This window comes from Pempheris klunzingeri, chromosome 7 (assembly GCF_042242105.1).
Source record: "Pempheris klunzingeri isolate RE-2024b chromosome 7, fPemKlu1.hap1, whole genome shotgun sequence".
Lineage (NCBI taxonomy): Eukaryota > Metazoa > Chordata > Actinopteri > Acropomatiformes > Pempheridae > Pempheris > Pempheris klunzingeri.
Genome location: NC_092018.1, coordinates 13,345,527 through 13,368,980, shown reverse-complemented (window position 1 = coordinate 13,368,980; position 23,454 = coordinate 13,345,527). Strand labels below are relative to the sequence as shown.

The following is a 23,454-nucleotide window of genomic DNA, read 5'->3' as shown; positions in this document are numbered from 1 at the left end:
TGACCTTACTTTGACCTTAACTGTACTGATGCACAGCTTTTGTTTTTATCTTCTCCAGTGGATAACTCTGACAAAAGACTGCAAAAGGGGCTTAGTGTGATGATAAACTGAAGAGTGTAATTTAAAAGGCCTGTCTGAGGATTTTTTTTTCCACAAGCTTTTATGACTTTGTTTTTCTAAACAGATGTTGCTGCAACACTCCGAATGTCAGGTAACTCAGCAGCGATTCCCACAGCAAAGCTTCCCTTCTTCATTCTCGTGTTATCAAGTATGAAAACAGCCTGTAACCTGCCATGAAATGCACATGTACGTATTTGAACACCATATTCATTCATTCAATTATTAATTCAGATACTAGAAATTCCCTGCAACTGAGTACACAGGGCGGGTCCTACTGCTTGAGAAGCTGATGAATTAATTTCATACATTTGGGTTTTAGTGGGAGTGTTTGTGTCTCTCAATGGGGCTAAGTGTTGAGGGTTTAAGCGCTGCTGTCGTGGTTTTTCCCCAGCTAAGAAGATAAATCTGGAAGAAATGCTGAATTAGTGAAATTTTGGGCATGGAAATTAACTGCACATTGTCATTCTCTACAGTGCTGGGAGGTAACTAATAGCAAAGATGGCAGAGCTGTTCTGACAGATTTTGTGAGGCCTGCAGTTCATTGGGATCAACCATTGGTGCGGACAGCTAGCAAACAATCTACTAGACTCATGTTGTTGATTATAGGAGTGACACTATAAGCGTGGTGTGAAACACAGAGCTTCCAATCCATCGACTCTGTTTTGACTCTCTTCTGCAAAGATATTCATTCCTCATCTCTCTCTCTCTCTCCACACACATATATATATATCTCAATGATGAGCAGCGCATTATACTGAACATTACATTACAATGAACATGAACACTTAAGTCCTTTTCAGTCAATCCCACCACCACCCTGCTGCTGTAAGTACTCACTATGAGCTTGTGTATAGGAAATCCTGTATCCACAGCTAAAAATAGTCCCCAACACATGCACAACCATTTGATAAAAGTTTGCCATCTATAGAGGTGCCTACCTGTTTTAGGAAATGACTGAGTATTTTTAGAAAGGAACAGATTCAGTATAAAGTATCTGAACTGTTTTAATGATGTTCTTCTTTGGTGGAGCAACAGACAGAGAAAGGAAGTATTGTTGCATTGCTGCTTACCGTCTTTTCATAGAATTTGTTGACAGTAACAAAAATATAGAATAGGATCAGAATTATTCTTAAATGGAAGAAAGTATTGTGCTTTATGGTTTCCCATTGTACAGATAAATCTGTAATATATTAATTTAAGTATTACAGTCATCAAAATGGAAAAAAAAACAACTAATGCTTAAATATTCTTAAAACAAACACTAAAAAAAACAAAGTCACTCAGTTACGGAGTACTATGTTATTTGCACACTCTGCACAGTATGCAATCCAGCAGGGTCTGGTCCTCTTGAGATGTGTAATTAGTGTGAGCAGGACAACAGGCTTTGGGAAAAGGCCATGGAGAAAATGCAAAGCCATGGAGAAAATGCTGCTAACCAACACTCCCTGCCAGGATAGCCAGCTCAGCGGCATGTAAATAAGTCAAATGATGTCGACTAACAACCCAGAGGAGGACCAGATGACAGAGCTAAACCACATTCATAACTTGCCCTACTTTTTAGAAGAGTTGTTCTCCAGAGAGTCAATGACATAATATGCATTCGGAGGAAGCATGTGAAACTGAAGTTTCACTCTAAAACTTCCTCAACTGCCTTCCTCACTTCGGTGGCCTGTGATACTGATGATGTAACAGCCCAGATATTCAAACCTTTAGTATTTCAACCCACAGGGGAGCCAGAACACAGGTGTTCGCCTTGACGCCTGCATTATGTAAGGCTGCTTTCCAAGGCTCAAACATCCATGTTTGGCTGGAGTCTCTAAACACTGCAATTTCACATATTTTCCCATCAAAGACAGTTCAGAGTGGGCCAGGGTTGAGAGAGCGTACTTTTGATTTAGAAATCCTCAGTATACAGAACTTTCTCATTCAGTCGCTTGTTCATTCGGAGTGTCAGAGAACGGAAAAGGAGCAGACACACACATATGCAGAGACACATGAGCGATATAAACTGTCACGCATATGGGGCGGGGCCAGTGATACCCGACATGTATCAGTTACTTCCTCGTAGATTTATACACACACCAACAGTCAGATTCTCTACCTGTCGTCCATTTTGGCCAGGCAGTCCAGGGGGGCCCAATACACCAGGCTCTCCCTAAAAAGGAGAAAATGGGTAAATACACCAGCATAATTTGCATGACTGTGTCTGCCAATGATGGAGTAGTTCTATGAAAAGAGAGATGGCAGTATGCATACTTTTTGTCCTTTTGGAGCTTGACCAGGGGACAGTCCATGATCTCCTTTTTGTCCCTAGAAAAATAAAAATCATACTTTTAAATACACATTTTCTCCTCAGTAGACATGAGATATACACTAATGTGCACCAACGTTCACTGCATGTTCCCTGCACTGCCAGAGCCTTCCACTTCACAAGGCGCAGAGGAGTGTGCTGTTTTCATTTACGCTATCAAGAGTAATGAGTTCATCCCACTTGTTGGTGAGTCTAGCAGTTGTATTTACACTAACGTGCAGTCCATTTATGCCCTCCAGTGACTCGGTTTACACCAAGCCAGCAAGAAGTGATGGGGAGTGACTGTGTACATTCTTCTGCCTTTTCGGGCAGTGGGAATCCTGTCAGTGCATTCTGGGTCAGCATTCAACATCCAATCGCACTGGTGAAAGAGCGGCCCAGTTATCTAGGCAATTATAATGCAAGAGGTTCTTGGAGAAATAGATAATTTCCGGTGTTAGAACTTATCATATAAAGAAACATGAATGCGGTAGAAACAATGTTGTAGCAATGCAATCAAACAAGTGTTATCAGCTGACTGCAAGTGCTGTGACACATTTCATTTAATAAGTTGGGCATGGAGACAAATCCTGTATTGTGACTCATTCTGGTGCAATCCTGAAGCTCATGTTTCTTTTTTAAGGAGTCTATTTTTTTTCTAGTCTTCTTAGTACAAAAGGCAACAGTGCAGTTATAGCTGGAGAGACATGCACCGCTTCAAAGAAGTGTGTTTTATTTTACTGTGTTGCTGGTGAAAGGATGACAGGAGTTCCCATCTACAATATTTGGCCATTTTAAATCTACATGTTCCTGTCAGCTATAACTTGGCACTGCAAAGTATTTTATCCAAAGACTTTTCTCCAGAGTGATTTCTTAACAGAGCCAGGAGAGCAACTGCAGCCAAGAGCTACATACATACATGAACAGTCTTTTTTACTGACTAAAGGTTTTCACTTCAACTACATCATCTGAGCAGTTGAACCTCAAAGAGCAGCTGAATGAAGTACTTTCTTCTGAAAGCTACATTCTCTAATAAGCACTCTACTTCACACTGATTATACACATATTTTATGTCTTCATTCATTTCATTTTTAAGTCTAATGGTAGGCTACTTCAAGTAATACGTACATTTTGTTATCAACTTGTCTCATTTTATCATCATTATATCCAGATAAAGTGGCATATTCAAAACAAAATTCAGCTAACACAGTATGTTTTCATCCGGCTTGTTCATTTTTCTTAAAGCGGAGGACTGTGCCAGACCAGGCTGTCTGCCGTTTGAGGTTTGTGTGCAAATGGGTCAAGCTGAGCTGGGCCAGGTTTGGTTAGGCTCCAGTAACACACATGTATGATATAAGACTTATGGTTTTCTCCTGGGTAAAGCAGGCCAAAGGGTGGTATCAATTATGTTTTTTAATGTTTAAAGACGCAGTGGAAAAATGCTGAAATTCAATGCATTCGAATGGATTAGGCACGGACTTGAAATACGAGCAATTTTCCATTTTATTCCAGCAGAGTCTAACATACAGACTCCTTTGTGATACAAGACATATCATGGAGCTAAGCGACTCTCTCTGTTGACAGTTCAAATCAGCTGGAACACTTGACTGATGTCAAGTACTTGCAAATTAGTGAGTCAGAAAGACTTAAAACTGCTGTTTTCTCCTGAGGGGAAACAAATCGCTTCTTGAGCGGCTAGAAGAGTTGTACTTTGATGCCAAGAGGATCTGACCTCAGACATGCAAACTAAATGAAATCACAAACAAACACTGGATGAGGAAGAAAAACCACAAGAAATACTTACTCTTCAAATTGACACTGTTGTTTAAATGCCCTTGTTATATTATGTAGTTTTGGGTCTTTACAGAGAATCAAGTCTGTATGTACCATAAAAAGCTCTGCTGTACATTTTATTGCATCTTATTTGCATCATCATTTTGCACTGGTACTGCTTGCATCCCCAACAGGTTTTCCCATATTTACAAGCATTCTTTAAAAATCTCGCAATGTGCTGAAAAGGCCCATTCTGTTCAATTTTCTTACCATATACATTACATGAATATGTGGTAAGAGCTTTTTTTAGAGTTTAATATAAATATTAAAAAGCATTTTTGTGTCAGTTGATCATAACTAAAAATTCAGACCAATTTCCCTGATGTGTTGTTAAAGTAAACAAACCACTAACGGCATAAGAGAAAGGCTGCGGTTATTCTAGACTGTTCTTACTCTATAGACCCCATGAAAAGACCAAAACAAATGGTGTGTTAGTTCAGACTTCCCTACTTTTGTCTGTGGCTCTCAGCTCCATGCACATTGGTTCATACACAAGCGCTGACTGGCAGCCTCTTAGTTTTTCAATCAAACAAATTAACAACTCTGCTGGATGCCACAATCTGGGAAACACAAGCAAAACAGCTATCACAAACGTAACGTTACCTTTAGCTCTTAGCAACTGCTTGCTTGGGTCAGCGGCTGGGCTTTGAGCTCTTAGCTCACTGAACAACGGTCTGTCTCAGCCATAATTTTAATTCTGGCGAAACTTTCTCTACCGTTCTTGTGGAACTAGCTCGCTAGCTTTAGCCTCAGGAAAGACTCTGGTCATGCACAATGGGTGCACTTGCAGCATGCAAGCAGGTAAGCAGGTGTGTAGGTAGACAGGCAGGTCGGTGAATTTATTACAGTTCTGTGACACAGACATTAGATTTTTTTCTCTTTTTTTGTCAAACTATTCCATTTATTGATTGCTGTTCTAAGAATTTGAACCAATGTAACACACATGCTTCTAAAATGAGTTGCAGACTGTACCTTCAATAAACATTTGGTGGGTTAGCAGATATTGACAGCACCAGGGCGGTGTACGCGGGATTGGCTTAAAATGAAATACAGTGACAGTATTTATGGTGATGAAAGAACATGACACTCAGTGCAACATTGGGGTTCATTGAAAGGTTGTTTAACAGTTTATAGTGTAATATTTTTGTGTGGTTGTTGTCTAGCATTAGTCAACGTATTAAAATACCTGTCACTCAATTCAGAAGTGATTTGGAAGGGATGTGGAACTGTGGCTTGTTCCTTTAATTCTTTGGCTGGCAAAATTAAAAGAGGCTTATAGTCTGGATCCTCTCATTCCTCTACATATTTCAAGATGAGCTGCAGGTGTTTTTTTTCCTCCTAAATACAGATAGTTAGCGTTTGACATAAAATTATTCATTGTCAAGGCTATACCTTCACTCCTGGAGGGCCAGGCCGACCAGGGTTTCCATGCGGGCCGGGAGGACCCTGAAAACAGAGACACACATGATTAAGGAAGACACTGAGTAAAGGTGATCATCAGGGTCATTGAACAGGCCTCCATTTCTGCAGCAAAGGGGGGGTGGGTTAGTACTATGTGTTAGGTATTCACAGATGTATGCACATATTGTTCCCTTTCCACTGCCTGTTTGTGTTATGGGACAGGTCAGCGGTGCCCAGGGGTCCCTCTGTGTTTGTGTAAAGGTGCTTTGTGAGACATACTGTGTCTCCTGCGTGCCCCGTCTGTCTGCCTGCCTGCCCAAGTTACGACATATGGATGTGATTTTCCTCATCCCTACACTTTTCCACTTGTTTCTAGGGTCCCACAAAGTGAAGGCCACTCATCCGTCACACCACCTGTGCCAAATGTTTTATCAAAACGGACTCTCCTGCAAGTCAGGCTGGGTATGACGATGTATAAGAGCAAAAAATGAGGAGAGGAAATCTATTCTTTCTGGCTGAAGCGACAATAAATTCAAGCGAGCTGCGAAGGGGGATTGTTTGGAAAAATAAAGCCACAACTTCCTTAGGCATCCAAGTGAGGAGTTCAACTGCACACTTGTTTGGAGAGAAGTCGAATTGCTGAGCATGGAAAATCTTCCCCAGAAAAACTGAAACATGTTCAGATGGCCTGAACAGGAAGCTACTGTAACTTCAGCCCATTCTTTCGGGTTGTTCAGACTTTCCATGGGTTGTGAGGGGGGACCTTTTCCCTCGAGATGGAGGTGAAAGAGAGGGATAAGATTACTCTGAGTCAAACAGACTCAGGAGGCCAAGAGGTGTAAGTGTACGGCTGGGTGATCCAGCCCGTCTGTGCCTCTGTTATTTATCTGCGCTCAATTATCAGATTGGGGAGAGGAGTCAAACAGCCCAGGCAGCTCCCCCTCCACTCAAACTGGCCAGACCTATCCCCTCGCAGGCGCTCACTGCTGGGCATATGGAGACACTTAACAGAAGCTCATCTACAGATTTCCTCCTTCTCCTCCTCCTCCTCTATTCGCAGCATTCCCCTTTTCACTCGCTCGATATTAAAACGTATGGAAGTGATTATCTTCAGATAGAAAGCAAAGGGAGGAGGAGACGTAGAGAAAGAGGGAGGTTGGGACAGAATATTACAAATTGAATTCGCTCAGTACATAAGGTGAGGAGGCACGGCACTAACGACAGGGATGGTGGGTGTTATCCCGATGGAGACGAGCGTAATGGGAGGAATGACTCACTAGGTCTATCTGTCTTCGCGTGGGTGAAAAGAGGAATGAAGTGCCTCTTTGCTTAATTATTGAAAAGAGTTCCAAGAAAAGAAACCATTTAGAGACCACCAGCAAATAAACACAAATATGCATGAGCACTGATGAAAAACCTCAGTCAGCATATACATAAAAAAAAACACACACACACACACACACACACACACACTCACACCTGAAACCTGCAGATGAAGAGCATCTGTATGCCAAAGCTGTGACCAGGTTTACGATGTGGGTCAATGATTTTTACAGGAGTAACACGTGGAGTGCTACTGTTTTTATACGCCATTAACCCCAAACAGACCCGCTAACACCTTCACTGGACTGCACATAAGGAAACACTGTGTCATTAACCGGAGGATTACGCTATATGATGGATATCAAAGGATCTTAACGGCACTAGTAGTATAACTATGGTGGCATTACTAAGTACACTATGAATCTGCCAATCTTTTTTTGATGAACTGATGAAATGTCAAGTCTATCAATTGCCCGGAAACAATATTTGAATGTAAAACTGTGTCAACCATCAAGTGTCTTGCATTTTTACTTAATAAATGACTAAACTGCTTATCAAAATTGTTGGTTAGAGCAGCAGTTGGTAACTTTGAGAAGAGAGTGGACTTCACTGCAGAATTTGAATGATGAATTTCCAGGGTCCCTCCCGCTCCACTGCACTTCAGTTCTGCCTTCAAAGCTCCTCCTCACAGAGAAGACTGCCATGCATGCGCAGACTAACCACGGCACTGCATGGGGCCAGTAATACAACGGTACAGAACAGTACACAACGTTAGCACTGCTGATGACAAGCCTGCCACAGACAGCAGGACAGCAGGACAGCAGGCCGGAGCCACGGGGCTGCTGGCTCACCATCTCTTCCCTGTTCTGGAATTTCAATTTCCCAGATTTTTTTTCCCTCCACATGATGACATTTCAAAGCCCAACCACTATATTTATCATAAACTGGCTAGCATCACTGCTGTTTGTTATGTGATTTGTTTTTTTTAGATTGAGAACATATTTCACATATTTGTCAGTTGTGTCTAAACAGAACAAGGGAGATGACACACACACACACACACACACAGATAGACAGGCAGAGACAGAGAAGTGGTGGAGGTCACTTTACATTATAATTTCATGAGGTTATTGAGCTTCACTGAATAAGATGCACATGGGGTGGGGGAGGGCTGTGCAGCGTGTGCACGAGCGATGACTGACACGCCGTTAGAGACTCCTCCTGGCTCTGACTGGTTGTTTTTCGTTCAGGCACTTTGGATTCTTGCCAATAACCTAAGAAGCACTGGAAGAAGCCAAAAGAACCTGATTTTTCACAGATCACCTGTCACATGTAATACTGTCAGGACGTAGTGACAGTTTCAGTACATCTGTCTTTTCCTTGGGTTTTCTGTCGATGAATTGATGTGATGCTCTCTTCTCTTCGTGCATCGACTTAAAACAAACTATTGCTGGAAATATAAAATCATCTCCTTTGCACCAAATGTTTCCATTAGCTAAGTATCGATAGAATGACTGGCGTGTTAATAATATTTAAGTAATACAGAGAAAATCATTTAAAGGTCAAACATTTTACAGAGAGATTTACACATGCTCAGCTTAACTGTCAGTGAAAAATTCAGCGATGATGAACATGATGAGTGTTGCTTGAACTTTCAGCCACTTAACTTTAGCTCTCTAAATGTGCTCCCTATTAGCCTAAGTGCATAGGATCCTTGTTGTCATATCGTCAACCATTCTTTAAGCTAAAGTGCAAATGTTTTCACTCTGACAGAAACACAGCGTCAGATACTGACAGCGCACTGGCAGGTCCCTTTCTCTGCACAAAGCCCCCTTTGATCCACTCTCAAGCCTCCCCTTCAGAGCCGGGTGAACTCTGCTGGGCTGTGTTGAGAAACGTGGACGCTCTCACGTGTAAGAGGTGCTGCTCGGTGGTAGCAGCGGTGAGACTGTCTGCTCGGTCAGACGTGACACCTTACTGTCAGAGAGTTAAAGCCCTGAGAGCATGGCGTCATCCCAACAGCTGTAAAGCTTTTGTGATAAGTACGAATGCTTAGCCTTGCCCCACACGGGTCACGCTGTTCACACATTTTAGAATACGGCAACAGTTGTCTATTTCACACCACATCTTGGTGCAACGCTCTCTATATCTGACTAGAAAGGTGAAAGCGAAATGAGATAAGGGCCTTCCAAAGATATGAGCCGCTTCCAGCAAATCAGATAACTCGGAGGTGAATACATTTATCACATACGTCTTCACTTTGAGGCTTTTCAAGTTCACAAAACAAAAAGGCGACCAAGTCTTTCCACTACATTTCTTTTTAAATAAAACTTGACTAATCTTCATGTACACAAGTGTCAACATAATTTCCATAAAAAAGGACACAATTCAGGGCAGAATTTTTGGCCAGTGTTTCTTCTTTTCACTAAATCTTTTTCAAAGAAACCTTGTCTCTAAATACTTAAAGTTGTAATGCATCTTCCTTGAAAAATTGACAGAAATTGTACAACAGAGTTTTTTTGTTACAATATTTTAAATGAGAGTTACTGTTCATTAACTTTCTGCAAATTGAAGTAAGGTATGTTTGAAATATAAAATCTTATACAAACATAAGGAATAACAGTGGCATTCATTGTGGTAGAGGCTTTGCCCAGACCAGAGTCCACTTCAGAGCTTTCTGCTGATCCTGTGTGTAGCTGCGAGGAATTTCCTTCTAATCACGTGAACTATCCAGGAAAATTCTGATGGTTCAAGAAAACAATCAGTAAAAACCTGAACTGCACCCTCAGGTTCTGTTTCTTTTTTTTTTTTTTTTTCCTCGCTCTGAGTCGGTGTGGCCTGCAGTTGGGTCTCAAGAGCTTGATGATGAATGAACTCTATAGAGGTTGGTGTACTACTGGATAGAGCTGCTGAGCTCCAGACAGGGTCTTAAATGCCTTTAATAAGATGGGGACAAAGCCCTCTTTCTTTCTTGTTTAAAGAGATTGGGTTCCCACAGCCCACCCCTCTGAGGCCTGACCGCAGGGCACAGTCTCACGGGCTGCGGCAGGTAGCTCATGCGCACACTCCACAGTAGCACAAGTACCCTGCAGGAGGACTTCAGCAGGGGCTCTGCAAAAGAGCAACCAAAACGGGCATCCCTCCATTTTTTGACTGCCTTAAGTTCTTGCAAATTTATTTCAGCTTAGTACTCATTGTTATGCCAAGTTCCACTTCTGGTCCATTCATTTTCAAATAAGGGAGGTGGAGAGGCAGTTTAAAGGGCAGCAACTACATACACAATCATCAGTTAAAGGTCTTAGAAATAGATTGAAATAACAAACTGTCCCCTGGGACAAATCATCTCCCAGTGTTTTTTCTCTTCTTATATTTCTTTTGAAAACATGGGCTTAAAATAACATCTGCACTCACTCTGTCGCTCCATCAGGAGCTCACAGTTGTAGACAGACGCTGAGCCCCATAATGAAAGATATGGCAATGGAGGACTCAGTCCAATACACTAGAAGCATTCACAAATGTTAACATAGGGTCTATGCCTAATTTAAGTACTGGTACTGTTTATGTATGGGATAGAATGTACTTGTTCTGTAAATATATACATATTGCACTCGCACAAGTTACCTTATTTTTCTTTCATGCCGATATACTACCTACCGTATGTGTTCAATTAATTCTACATTGGCAACCCACAGATTTGTAGCTTATGGTTGTTTGCTCTCTAGCTTTACAAATGGACCTTGGCAGCAGGGAAGCACAGCTTGATCAAACCCAGAGCCAAAGCAAACTAACGTCTGGCTGAATAATGCTCTGTAATCCAAAGATGTCACTGAGTGCTTGATCAAAATGCTCAAAGGCCTTCCATATCAGTGCACTGCTAGTGATGTAATCTCACTATAATGCACATCAGACATGTTTAAGGGATCATTAAGATGTAATTCAAATGAAAGATTTTGGAGGGAAACTGAGAAGTGGTAATGGAAAAAAAAAAAAGAGGGACTGCAGGAAATAAAATAAGAAACTTGTCACTGGTTGGGAGGCACTCACCCGTGGGCCCCTCTTCCCTGGCTTTCCTGGCAATCCTGGAAGTCCTTGAAGGCCCTAAAAAGATAAAAAAGATGTCAGGTTTTGGGGTATAATACAGTCCTAGTTTTATCAGAAGAAGGATGGGAGTCTGAAACAGCATTTTAAGTCTCAGGTGTTCAAAGTAAAAACCATGTAAAAGTCACTCAAGGTAGACATCAATGAATAAATACAGTAAAGTAAAGTTAGCTCAGTGTTGCAAAGCACTCAGTCAGTAAGATGCTGGCATGCATGAGAATGTCTTGTTAGCGGCTAGAGCAGCCCTGTCCCTCTGCAGCCAATGTGATTTAAGCCCAAACCACTACACTGCACGGACTGAAAGTCTGACTCATTGTACTGGCAGGGAGGTCAGCACTGGTTCCAGCCACAGCCAATCACATTAATTATGGGCATCAGCTAGCTTTAAAACAATTTCATACATGGATTAGCAAAGCTCTGAAAGGTCAAATCTAATGAGGGGTCAATCTGAGGAACCTCAGTTTGCTTGAAATGTTAAGATCGTTACTTATTTTCCCATGGTTCCATTATTTCAAAGAAAGAGGGAAAAGCAATGGTCCTCAAAACAGCTCAAGGCAGCCTTTCTGAAATGTGGCTACTGTAATAATGTCAGATGTATAGAGCACTTTTGTCCAACTCAGAAAGGACCAAGAGCTATAATTATACCCTTTCAGCCGGAACATACACTGAAAAGCCATAGGGCCGTAGCTCCTTTAGACTGCAACCATCAGGCTGTCCACGCGATAAGCAGTATGAGCTGCAGTTGCTGCTGGAGAGCTAGTCTTTATAGAAGTTATACAATTTGTAAACCATAACTATTCATTTCTTCAAGGCATGTAAAGTCATTGTTCATAAACTGAACTCTAGGTTGTAATCTGACAATAGGTTTCACAACCTTTCCACTCTCAATGCCAATGTAAACATACATACAGATACAGAGTACCAAATCAATAAAGGTGCTCTCCTTTAGCCAAATTAAAAGCCTGTATGCCTCACTGCTTTATGTATTGTAATCATTTTTATAAAAGGTAACATGAGGTCTGGGATTGCTATGGTACTAAAGAGCTGAGTCTGAAGAGCGGACATTGAATATGTAACAAACACTTAATTTTATCAATGCATCCCAGATCATTTGTTGACAGACAGGAATCCAAAAAGAGTATTTTTAAGAACCCCTCCATCATGAACTCATAAACTATGTTTGATACTTCCAGGAACCTTGAAGGTCAAGAAATACTTCAGGAGGTATTTATCTGTGGATGCAAAACAAGCAGAAGAACAATAAAAGTCTCTAGCCCTAAACTGAAGACCTCACTTGAGTAGCAAGTCATTAATTTTGATCTTTGCCTGTTGAAGGATTCATCAGGAGTTAAGATATCTATCAGAATTGACATGCTGCAGTAGACTCTGTCGTATTTACTTTCAAAGACATTCCTGCTCCTGGGAGCACTTGAAACTTATGCCTTCTTAAACAGTCCATGACCAACTAACGTCAACTCTAATCCCAGTGGAGGGGGATCAAAAACTCAACAATGTGCTTCTAGTCATCACTAAAATGATTCAGCGGACAATATTATAAAATTGCCTGAAAATGATTTAGATCATATACCCGACTCAGCAATCTGTTTAGACTTCATACTAAAACATTAGAAAGCAATACAATGGTGGTGAATGCCGAAAATCCGCAGGATCAGTTACTTCTCTCTCGTAAAATGGTCTGAGTGGCCTCAGGGGCATGCAGTGCTGCGGTTTCCAGCGCTGCCAAAGCAGGAAAGCTTTTTTTGAAACTTTTTTTTTTTTGATCAAACATGACCTAATACAAGACAGAGAAGTCCTTTTAACAATGGAAAATGTGGGTAACCATTTTGTGTTCAACAGAGGAGCAGTGCCTGAGTGGACCACATGGTCAACATGAATGTATACAGTCAACACTGGTTGATGAAGGCAAGATGAAATACTTTGATTATGTTCGTATCTAACACGTTGTTCTGAATTTTAAACAACGGCCAGTATTAATCTGCAGTCTTAAAGGCGACATATTATGCTCATTTTCAGGTTTATACTAGCATTACATGTTTACAGGGTGTAATGTTAAAAAAAACAAACACATTATTTTTCTCATACTGCTTCTTTTGACTTCCTTCTCAACACCCTGGTTTAGCTCCTGTCTCTTTAAGGCCCCTCCTCCCAGACAGCCCAGTGTGCTCTGATTGGTCAGCTCCCTGAGGAGGCACCACCAACATCTCCCAAGTCAGCTCTGATGTCTCCGATGGGGAAACACACCAGCCGAGCAACATGCTAATGCTGAGCAAGATCATATGGTCAACAGATCCCTACCTGTGACATCACAAGTGGGGTCAAAACTAAACAGCATTTTTACTCATTTACTGAAAGATGGAGCATGAAAAAAGAGGGAGGATTGTCTTTTCTCATAGTTTGGGGTTTTGTAGACACACCAGGGACACGTATTTATGTTGAAAATACATTAAAAAGTAAATTTTCCATAATGTGTTCCCGTTAAGATCTGATGAAGAGGACTGTTTACATTTATCCTCATAACTTTTCCATTCTTGCATTTTAACACTGGAGCTTGTTGTGTGATGTGAGGAATAGTCTGACAAGTCTCTTCAGACATGCAAAACCGCAAACCTTCACACAAGCCTGTTTGTGTCAATTATTTTTAATGAATCAAACACTTGGTTTAATGGTTTCTTTGTGAAAAATGTTAAGTGTGTATTTGAAAGAAAACAAAAGTACAATTTTCCATTTTCTATAATTCCTGCTCATCACGGCAGTGTTTCTATCAAGAAAATCTGTGGTAAGTCAAATGTAAAATGCTACAGTTAAAACACTGCATTTATGTTGCATAGCCTTTTATATTCTTATTATAGCTGTGGTCAATTGTACACAAGTGCTTTATCCTTTTTTTAACTTTGACCCTACTTTAAAAGTATCCATCCTCTGAGCAGTTACACTCCCTCTCAGAGGAATCTGACACCTCACTGCCAGCCCCTTCACTCAGACAAGCAGTAACTGTCAAAGTCCAGCTATGAACCTGACTATTTCTACCACTGTTGCTAAAAAAGATATTGCTTATTAATCTGCAGCAATTGGACAGGGCACCACATTAGAGCTGCAGCAATTAGTCAACAGGAATGTTGACAACTAGTTTGATTGACCAATTCCTTTTTTTAAGCAAAGAAATGCCAACATTTGATTGTTTCACATTCTAAAATGGTATTTTCTGCTTTTCTTGGTTTTGCATTTTGAATTCTTTGGGTTTTGGAAAATTTTTCAGACAAACCAACAAATTTGATGAGGTCTCATTGAGCTCTGTGACATTGTCGTGGACAGCTTTCATTGTTGTAGACCAAATGATTAAACAATTCATCTGGAAAATAATCAGCAAATTAATTGATAAAAACAAAATAATTGCACACCACAAGCAAATATTTCTGGCAAGTCAGAAAAAGACTGAGACAGGTAATGGAGCAATTCTGAATCATTAACGCAGCAACACAGTCCTGTCAAATAAGCAAACATTTTAGAGATGCAGTTCTTGGCAGTTCTTGCCAGATTCACAAAGCACACATCTAAGAGACACGTCAGCATCCACGTCAGCAGTAGTTCAGGACATCAAAGAAAGGCAAACCAACACTTAAACAACAAGCTGTCATACTTGTGCATGTGATACACAAAGGTGTATTAGGAAATTGGCCCGAAGCAGCGCCAGCCAAGAGCTACAACATCAATTACAAATCAAATGCCCTAATTAATGAGCTATTGATTCAGAAAATAAACACTAAACCACTATGTCATGTTCAATATTCCTACAGTGCATTCACTGCAGCTCTAAGGTGTGATAACCATGCATGTGCTCAAGCATGGATTTCAGGGGCATGTGTGTATTGGGTTTGTTTAGAGCTCACACACTCACCGGCGGTCCTGGTTCTCCCTTTAGTCCAGGTGGTCCAGCCAGCAGTGAGAACTGGGTCGGTTCCAGGTCAAATGTTTGGAAGCCATCTGTTGCAGCTGGAGTGACTGAAATAAGCGAGGTGGGTTTGACATCCTGCACACTGGTCACTCTTGGCTCAGGTTTCTTTGACGCTACTGTGGTCAACTGCTTTTTATGGGGTAAGTAGGCGTTTGAAGGAGACCCCTGTGGCGAAGCAGCTGTGGTCTGGAGGTTTGGCTTGATCTCGGATGGTCTGGTGGAAGCAGGTAAATCCATATTTTGGCCAGAAGGTTTCTGAGAATTACTATCTCCTTGCTTTGTGTTCTTTCCAGCACTACCATGTGAAGTTGGTTCGGGGTTCTGTGGTGTCATGCTGATCCTAAGAGATGCAGTAGCAGTTTGAGTTGGAAACTTAAACGGACTTTCCAACCCTGGATGAACCGGTTGAGAAACAGACACAGTACCAGGTTTTGCAGTGCTCACAGTCTGATACACAGATGTTTTGTTCAGCATCTGCGAGCGGTCAGTTGGAATAAGAATTGTAGTCCTGGTGCTTTCCTCGGTCAAGGCCAAAGAAGGTCCTTGGGGCCTTTTGGATATATCCGTAAAAGACAGTGGAGTTAACTGAGTGACAGTAATGTTTGGGTCTGTGGAAAATAGAGGTAGCAGGGGTGGAAACACGGGCCGATATGTGTCGGCTTCTCTGCAATGTTTCTTAATGTAATCACAATAGTTATGAGCTGCCTTAGCAGAGGGATAAATGTCAAATTGACAGATAGCACCTTCAAAAGGTACCGAGTTGTGGTTCATTTTGCCCAGCAGGAAAGATCCCTCTGCATCCAGAGTCTCCTCTTTTTTAGAATGCAAATTTGCATTTACACTTTTTTTTCCACAAGAAGTGTGCAAGAACACCTGGTGACCTTGGATATCCAAGGCCAGACTATGCCACTGGCCATCATGGACATCATAGTCAAAACTCACAGGGCTCCTCTGCCCCACGTGTACCAGGACCTTCCCCGGTACAAACTGCACTCCGAGCTGCACTTTCCTCTTCTTAGACAGGACTGAGAAAAGAAAAGCGCTGTTGATGCGATGAACAGACAGGCTGACAATCACAGAGAGATTGGAGGAGCTGTAGGTAGCAGGCAGAACAGTGCGCAGAGGCACCTGAATACGTGCCCTCGGGGTGAGGATAACCCCAGACTTGAAGGGTATGATGCCATTAGGGATGGATCGAGCGCCTGAAGATGATGACCCGCCTGCCCTTCGCCCAGAGAGCCCAAGCTGCTGCAGAACATCCACATCTTTAGAGACACAAAACAGAGAGAAGTCAGCGACTCTTCCCTTTGTAAACTTTAAGCATCTGGAGAAGTAACTTTTTCTTACAGTATCATCATGAATTATAAGCTCATGTAATACAACAGAGCATGTACTTATCTTTTGCATGCACCCCCAAATAACTTAATAACTAAACAATACTTTGGTAAAGCCACAGATTACAAAGGGACTCACATGAGGGCATTAAAAGAAAACATGACTGTCAAAATGTAAAAGAAAAGTTAATTGCTTAATACATTTCACTGTATACGTGCACTTCATAAGCTATTTAAAAGACAACTCAGAATTAATTCATGTTAAACACCTTTTAATGACCTCCCACTGTGGTGCACTGATCTGCATCAAAGTATAAACTGAAAAAACAAAAGCGCAATATTATAAATGATAATTATGTTGCGAGGCCAAGCTGGGAGTTCACAAGTTTAAAGTTAGACTAATGGAAGTCCTGCGGCATAAGCAATTTAAAAAGGCTGCATAAAAGTTTCTGATAGGGCCACACATCAACATCCAGTTTTGGGGATTGCCACAAATTATGTAATCGTTACATCACTCTTAATTAGAACAATTGCGGAAACAGAGGCTGGATGGGTCCCCAGAGAGGACAGCGGTGTGATTTTAAGAGGTGCATTACTGCACAAGCCATCTCACTTTATCTGGTGATGTCTGTTGATTAAAGATGATCACTCTGACAGGGGCCCATGCTCGTGAAAACATACCGCAGTGTTTCTCTGCAGGTTTTAATTGCTACTTGCATCTCACGGGAGGAAAATGCAGGCAATTTTCACACATTACAGTGCTGTGTGTACTGTATATTGCTCCTAATTGGATCCGCGCTTTTGTGTAAGGATTTAATTAAATCCACATTTCACTGTGGCAAGAAGCAGCCTGTATTTCAAGAGTATTCTTTACAATAAGTGCACATTGTTGAGCAAGAAGGATTCTCAGCCTTTTCAACTTGTGACACTAATAGCATCTCCTTGCCTATAGGGAGAGGATAACTTATAAAAATGATTGTTCTCTCTAGGCTGTGATACTGAATTGACACTAAAGCTAAATGAGAGTAAAAAATGTTTTTTAGCCTCTGAATCATCTCTCAACTCCAAAAAATGGTGTCCTTCATAACCCCTAAACTCAACATGGTGGTCCCAAACACCAAAAAAACCAAGAACCACTGAAAGAACAGCACCGAGGTTATGCTGAATCTAAGATATTACTTTCACAATCATAACATTCAGTGCTCTTAGAAACTCAAATCTGTTTTTGGTTCAACCATCAAAGCAGACTGGACATGTTCCCATTATCATACTATTGTCTATTGTTAGGCATTGGTGCAAGTCATCAGTAATGTCAAAACAAAAGCTTTTTGTTTAGTTTAGCAAGGATGGAAAATAAAGAAGAACTGATCATGCAGGGCCAATCGGCATACCTTGAGTCCAGTATGTTAATCCTCTCAGTACGTGCAATGCACAAACTAAAAGCTCACACATAGATCTCAAATATCCGTCCGTTTCCAAACTGATATCAAACAAATGTGGGCAAGACTAAAATAAACCACTAAATGATGAATTATGGCTCAGCAGAGGAGAAACAAGTATAGACACAAGACATGTTGGGAGGGAAACCCTGTTCGCTTTGTGCAGGCAGCGGGAGGTCAGCTCAATTGAAAAACCCACCCACAGAAAAGAAACAGCCAGAAACTGAAAAAAGAACAAAGACTGTCTTCAGCTCAGTTCTCCATAAAGTACTCATTTGAATTGTTAATATAGTAAGAGAAAAAGCAAAACTGTTCTTTCATTTTGTGAACTGTGATCTACTTCCTGGGCTTTTCCTTGCATTAGTAAATCTAAGGTAGACTAGCTGCTTAGGGCTTTCTGGGACCTAATGAGCTGAAAAGAAAAGTGTTACACATTCTGGACACAAATGTAAAGAAAACAACTTCTCTCAGGCACATGTACACACTAATGCATTTCCAGTATTGGCGTTCTGTCAATGCAGGCTCAACATCTCCTGCTAAAAAAAAAAGTAGCACATCGGTCCTTAACATTTAATACAACTAGCTAAATTCCAGCCTGTGTTTGCAGAAAGATGAAGGTCTTTGAAGAACTGCAATCAAAGACATTTTTTGGTCACACTGTCTCTCTCAAGAAACACAGGGTGAACTGCTGGCCACTGACTCAGCACATTAAAGTACGTAGTGGCCAGAGGATACAAGAAGGGAGTTAGAAACTCGGTCAAAAGTTCTCATACCACATTAAAAACAATTTCTGGGACATCACGATTCCTTACATGAATGAGTGAATTCCCAGGTTGTATGTTTTTATCTTCATTATCATCGTTACTATTCAAACTGCTCAGGTTGTCTTCTGACTAAAAGATGCTACCAGATGGCTGAAAGGGAGATGTGGAGGCAGGGGGCTCGACCAGTAACCCGGGGGTTGCTGGTTTGAGTCCTAGCAATGAAAGGTGAGTCACCATGCGGAAGGAGGCAGGTATGACATCCACAGTGATAAATCTGCTCCAGGGATGGTGCACTGTGGCTGACTTTAATCGGGCCCCGACCCTTCTGAGGAAATGTGTAGAGAGTTTATGAATGTGCAGCTATGGCAACTGACTTAAAAAAAACACTAAATTCAAAGGCTGATTGAACATCAATATTTAATTTTCCTTCTGCTGTCTAAGGACAAAACATAGAAGTAGCAACCCATGTGGTAGAACTCCTATGACTGCAGAGGAAAGCACTTGGTGCTGCACACCAATCCTGAACTGGGCCTTTAGCACTGGAGTATGACCAGCACCACTCAAGCAAAAAAGACTGAAGATAGATTGTGATTCCAAAGTCACTTTCCATGTACATGACTGCCACTGGATGGTTTCGTCAAATGGTAAAACAACAATCAACTAAAGCTCAATATCAGCAAATTCAATGAGCATGTGGTGGACCATCTGAGGGCCAGGAGAGCCCCTGTCCTGGTTGTCCTCCAGAACTGAAGAGCGTGGACTCATACAAGTATCTTGGGGTCCGAATCAATAAAAAAAAAAACTGGACTGTGTCAGTTCATTGACACTAGGGCAGCTGTGGCTCGGAGGTAGAGCAGGTCATCCACCAATCAGAAGTTCAATCCCCTGCTCCTCGTGTCTGCCTTGTTGTAGCCGTGACAATAAACAGCGCTTCAAATATGTATGTTGCTGCAAAGGAGCTACAAATCCTAAAATGTGGATGTCTCACACGTGTCTTCAACCAGCAGCAAAGAGGATCTATATAATCACTGCCGCTTCAAACTGGGCACCCAAGATTAGTGTCCAATTAGTGTCACCAAAAACTAAATTTTGTTGTAATTAGCATATGGATTCTTTAGTTATCATCTTTTGAGAGGTCATAGTGACTTTGACCTTTGACTAGCCTAATTCTAATCAGGTTATCCTTGAGACCAAGTGGACATGTGTCAGATGTAATAAAATGCCCATTCCTGAGACATCACGTTCACGAGAATGGGATGGAGGTGAGATCACAGTGACCTTTGACCTCTGACCAGTGAAATTTAACCAGTTCATCCTTGAATCCATGTGCACGTTTAAGCCAAATTTGAAGAAATTCCCTCAATTGTCGCTCAATTGTTCAAGTGTTCCTGTGATGTCGCATTCACAACATATGACACATGGACGAAGGGACGGACAATCGGATAACCCAGCCGGTGACAGCCGTGGAGGGAGGCTTTAGACAACACAGAGTGAGATGCAAAAACAGTCAGCAGGTTTTTATACCAGCAGAACCGTTTTAGTGGCCTGCTTTATTAAATGGACAACTTTAAAACTTTAAAACAGAGTCTAGTTTATAGAAATGGAGAGTTTGCAAATTAACACTTCCGTGTACAAATCTACATGTCTAGACACCCAGCAGTCATCATTCCAGGAAAATATCAACTGATGATGGCCAGAATTATGGTCTTTAAGTTGTGTTACAGAGAGCTGACTGCATCAGACATCAAGACACCGCTGAATGTCAACATGAGAAAGAGTACACTTCATCTTTGCAGAACAGACTTTAGGAATGAGAGGAGGCAGCTCATGAAACACCTTGGAAACCTTCCCCAAGACATCAGAGAGGGGTATGAGGCTTATTTGAGCTAAGAGATATATAAAGTGAACTGCTACAAAATGGTAAAACATTTCCAAGGTACTGGGATTCTTTTTATGTTTTCACTAAGATTATGGGGTGTAGTGAGAGCCTAGTGTCATGCGTCTCGTACTAAATTTGCACAGAGAACAAATCCATTAATAGGAAGCCATATTCTCAAGGGCACCTGCAGTTTCCAGCTAATCCAGTTCAAGTGTTCACTACACAACATCCACTTCACAGAAAAATGCAGCAAAGAGCAGCCAAGCTCCAACAAAAACCATCTGATTTCCAGGGAAAAGTAATCACACAGCGTCCGAGTTAGATCAGATGGCCTTGAAGAGTGATGCAGGCAGAGGTACAGCTGACCGCGCCGTATAAAAAAAAAAAAAAAAATGTAGATGCTGATCTCTTTGGTCATAGATAATCCCTGGATAACAAGGATCAAGCTGTGCACAATGAGGGGCCCATGCTGGGGTTACTTATATTATAACAATGGCTACTTTCACTGTCTTCATCCATTTCGTGTTCCATACCCATTTCATTTCATATAATGAGAATATTACCAGCTGGGATCTGCTGCGGCACCCCGTGACCCTGAAGGGTAAGCAGTATAGATAATGGATGGATGGGTATATCACCTAGTTTGGAATCTGGATAGTCTCACTGCGGTGTAGTACATAGAACATACCTGAAAGTGTCACTGTAACCTCCCATAAATCAATTTTAATTTCCTCTTCCCCACACTGCTGTTTGTGACGCCACCTGCTCGACAATGTGTTCGTGAACAGCAAAACAAACAGTCACTCATCCTTGTCCTCGAGTTGCTTACCTTGTGCTTGTGCGAGCCTTAGAGAGCACGTACAACAGAGCAGAGTCCAGAGAATCAGAACTCTCCTAAAGAGAAAGACAAAAAGGTTTAGGAAATACAGATAATCTGGGAGACTTCTTCAGAGTTTTGATAGTTGAGACTATAAAATATCAAAAACAATGATATATTCCAATCAAAGCTACCCAGAGCCCTAAAATATTACCCTTTATTTTCTTAGTCTGATCAGAAACTAAAAGCACTTCTTTATTTCCTCAGTCATCCATTCATTCATGTCTTCAACACAGAAAATCAAATGATTTATTCAACGCTTATTTGCACCTTTGATGCACGACGATCAGAGCTGATGCAGACAAGCAGCAGCAGCTCTGCTGTGTTCAAAGAGTCAAACATCCGTTTCGATTCAACAAGCTTTGTCTTATCTTGCTGCCTGACCAGATAAGCTACAGCTCATCTGTGCTAGGTAAGTGCTCCCAGAGGACCACCCCTTACAAACCTAAAAAACACTTCATCACCTTAAAGCCTACGATAAGTGAAAAAATATAGGTGAACGGGACGCGTTTCTTTTTATCTCCAACTTTTCAATAACTGAGACAAACTGCCTTTTTTCTTGACCTATAAAAAACCACTTAATCCTTCATCTGAAATCACAGCAACTGTTTTCACATGACATTTATCATCCCATGTCAGCCGATAAAAAAAAATTAACAGCATTGATTTTTCCGTGACATTTATTTCTCGGGACAAGTGATAGCAAGAGTGTTGATTGCTCACACGTTGGGATGCCATGGCTCTAAAAGGCGTCATTATCTCTGATGAGAGCTCATATCATCACCAGGATAATGTTGGGTTTTTGCACTCTTGGGAGCTAAAGATTTCTGTTGCATGCAGCACTTGAAATCGGACGCCTGTTGAGCAAGTGAACCAGGCTCGGTGACAAGTGCCATAATGAAAGCGGCTACAGGAAATCTTTTTACATTTGTGGTTTCTCCAGAGAGCCGCAGAAAGCCACTGGTCAACCACTGACACACTGACGGCTGGTGGAGGCTCTTAAAACGTTCCCTCCCTCCTCTTTACGTCCCATTCACTGCTCTCACACTGACAATAGCAGGGGGGGGGAAAAGGGGGGTGTAGCAGCTTGTGACCGACTCTCTCATATGTCCAGCAGGGTTATATGATGCAACATTTTGACTTTTATTTCCCCTCCCATTAGGACAGCCAGCCAACCAGCTGAGTGAGATGCACAGCAAGGAGGAGGAGGAGGAGGAGGAGGAGGAGGAGAGGACTGTCTCCTCCTCTCATACATCTCCCTCAAATCAGTCCCAGATAGTTTGGCAGCTCATTCTAACACAAGCTGCAAAGCACACAACTCCTTGAACAGTACAGCAGGCTACACTGGCCTCCACTGAAGTGTCTGAGAAGGAGGGAAAATAGCCTCCACAAGCAACCTAATAAAGCACATCACCTGTTTAACAAGTGCTCAACTGCATACATCTCCAAAAAAAAAAAAAAAAAAAGCTTTAAAATGTGTTATTTCTCAGAATGTGAATTTACATGTTCTGCAACAGACTATTTGTGCACAACATTCCAACTTAAATGAATCCTACATACAAGTGAACACAAACAGAACAGCACCGTCACACTGATCAGGACGCAGGTGATGTTCACAAGCACATTAACGACCAATAAAAAAAAACAGAAGGGTTACAAAAAAAAAAAAAGTTATTTAGTACAGACTTTAAAATGGATCGACTCACCCCCCGACTCCAGTGGTTTTGAGTTTGGAGTGCGGGGCATTGTCCGGCTCCATAGCGGTTACTTCATTCTTTCTTGGGAGTTTCTACCATAGTCCAGACGAGGCAGATAAACTTTTTCCATTCCAGGTGTCCCTCGAGGAGTGAACGCGCCAGGAAGCAGGAACACAAACAAATAAAAAACGCTGTGGGATCAGCCTGCAGTGAAAAGGCAGCTTTCTGTCATCGTCTTCCTGCCTCCTGTTGTCTCCTTCAAGAAGATGACTGTGTGTTTTGTTGTTGTTGTTTTTTTCTTTCTTTTAATGACGCTCCGGAGAAGTCCACCTGTGCGCTTCCTATGTTTCCACCTTCCTCCTCTGGCGCGCTTTGCAAACTACAGTGAAGGTGAAGGGAGGTCTGGTCCTGCTCTCTTTCCAAAGG

General features: G+C 41.7%; 1 protein-coding gene across 1 annotated transcript in view; it reads right to left on the bottom strand.

Annotated features, from left to right (window-relative positions):
• Nucleotides 1-23,090, bottom strand: part of col27a1b (collagen, type XXVII, alpha 1b) — a 67,564-nt gene extending 44,474 nt beyond the window's left edge. Inside the window, exons 1-7 of the mRNA XM_070833948.1 lie at nt 23,038-23,090; nt 21,284-21,348; nt 14,982-16,303; nt 11,012-11,065; nt 5,636-5,689; nt 2,377-2,430; nt 2,222-2,275 (exon numbers count right to left, since the gene is read on the bottom strand). Of these exons, the coding sequence (XP_070690049.1) occupies nt 2,222-2,275; nt 2,377-2,430; nt 5,636-5,689; nt 11,012-11,065; nt 14,982-16,303; nt 21,284-21,348; nt 23,038-23,090 (1,656 nt within the window). The remainder of the gene's footprint in view (nt 1-2,221; nt 2,276-2,376; nt 2,431-5,635; nt 5,690-11,011; nt 11,066-14,981; nt 16,304-21,283; nt 21,349-23,037) is intronic.
• Between the last annotated feature and the right edge of the window lie 364 nt (nt 23,091-23,454).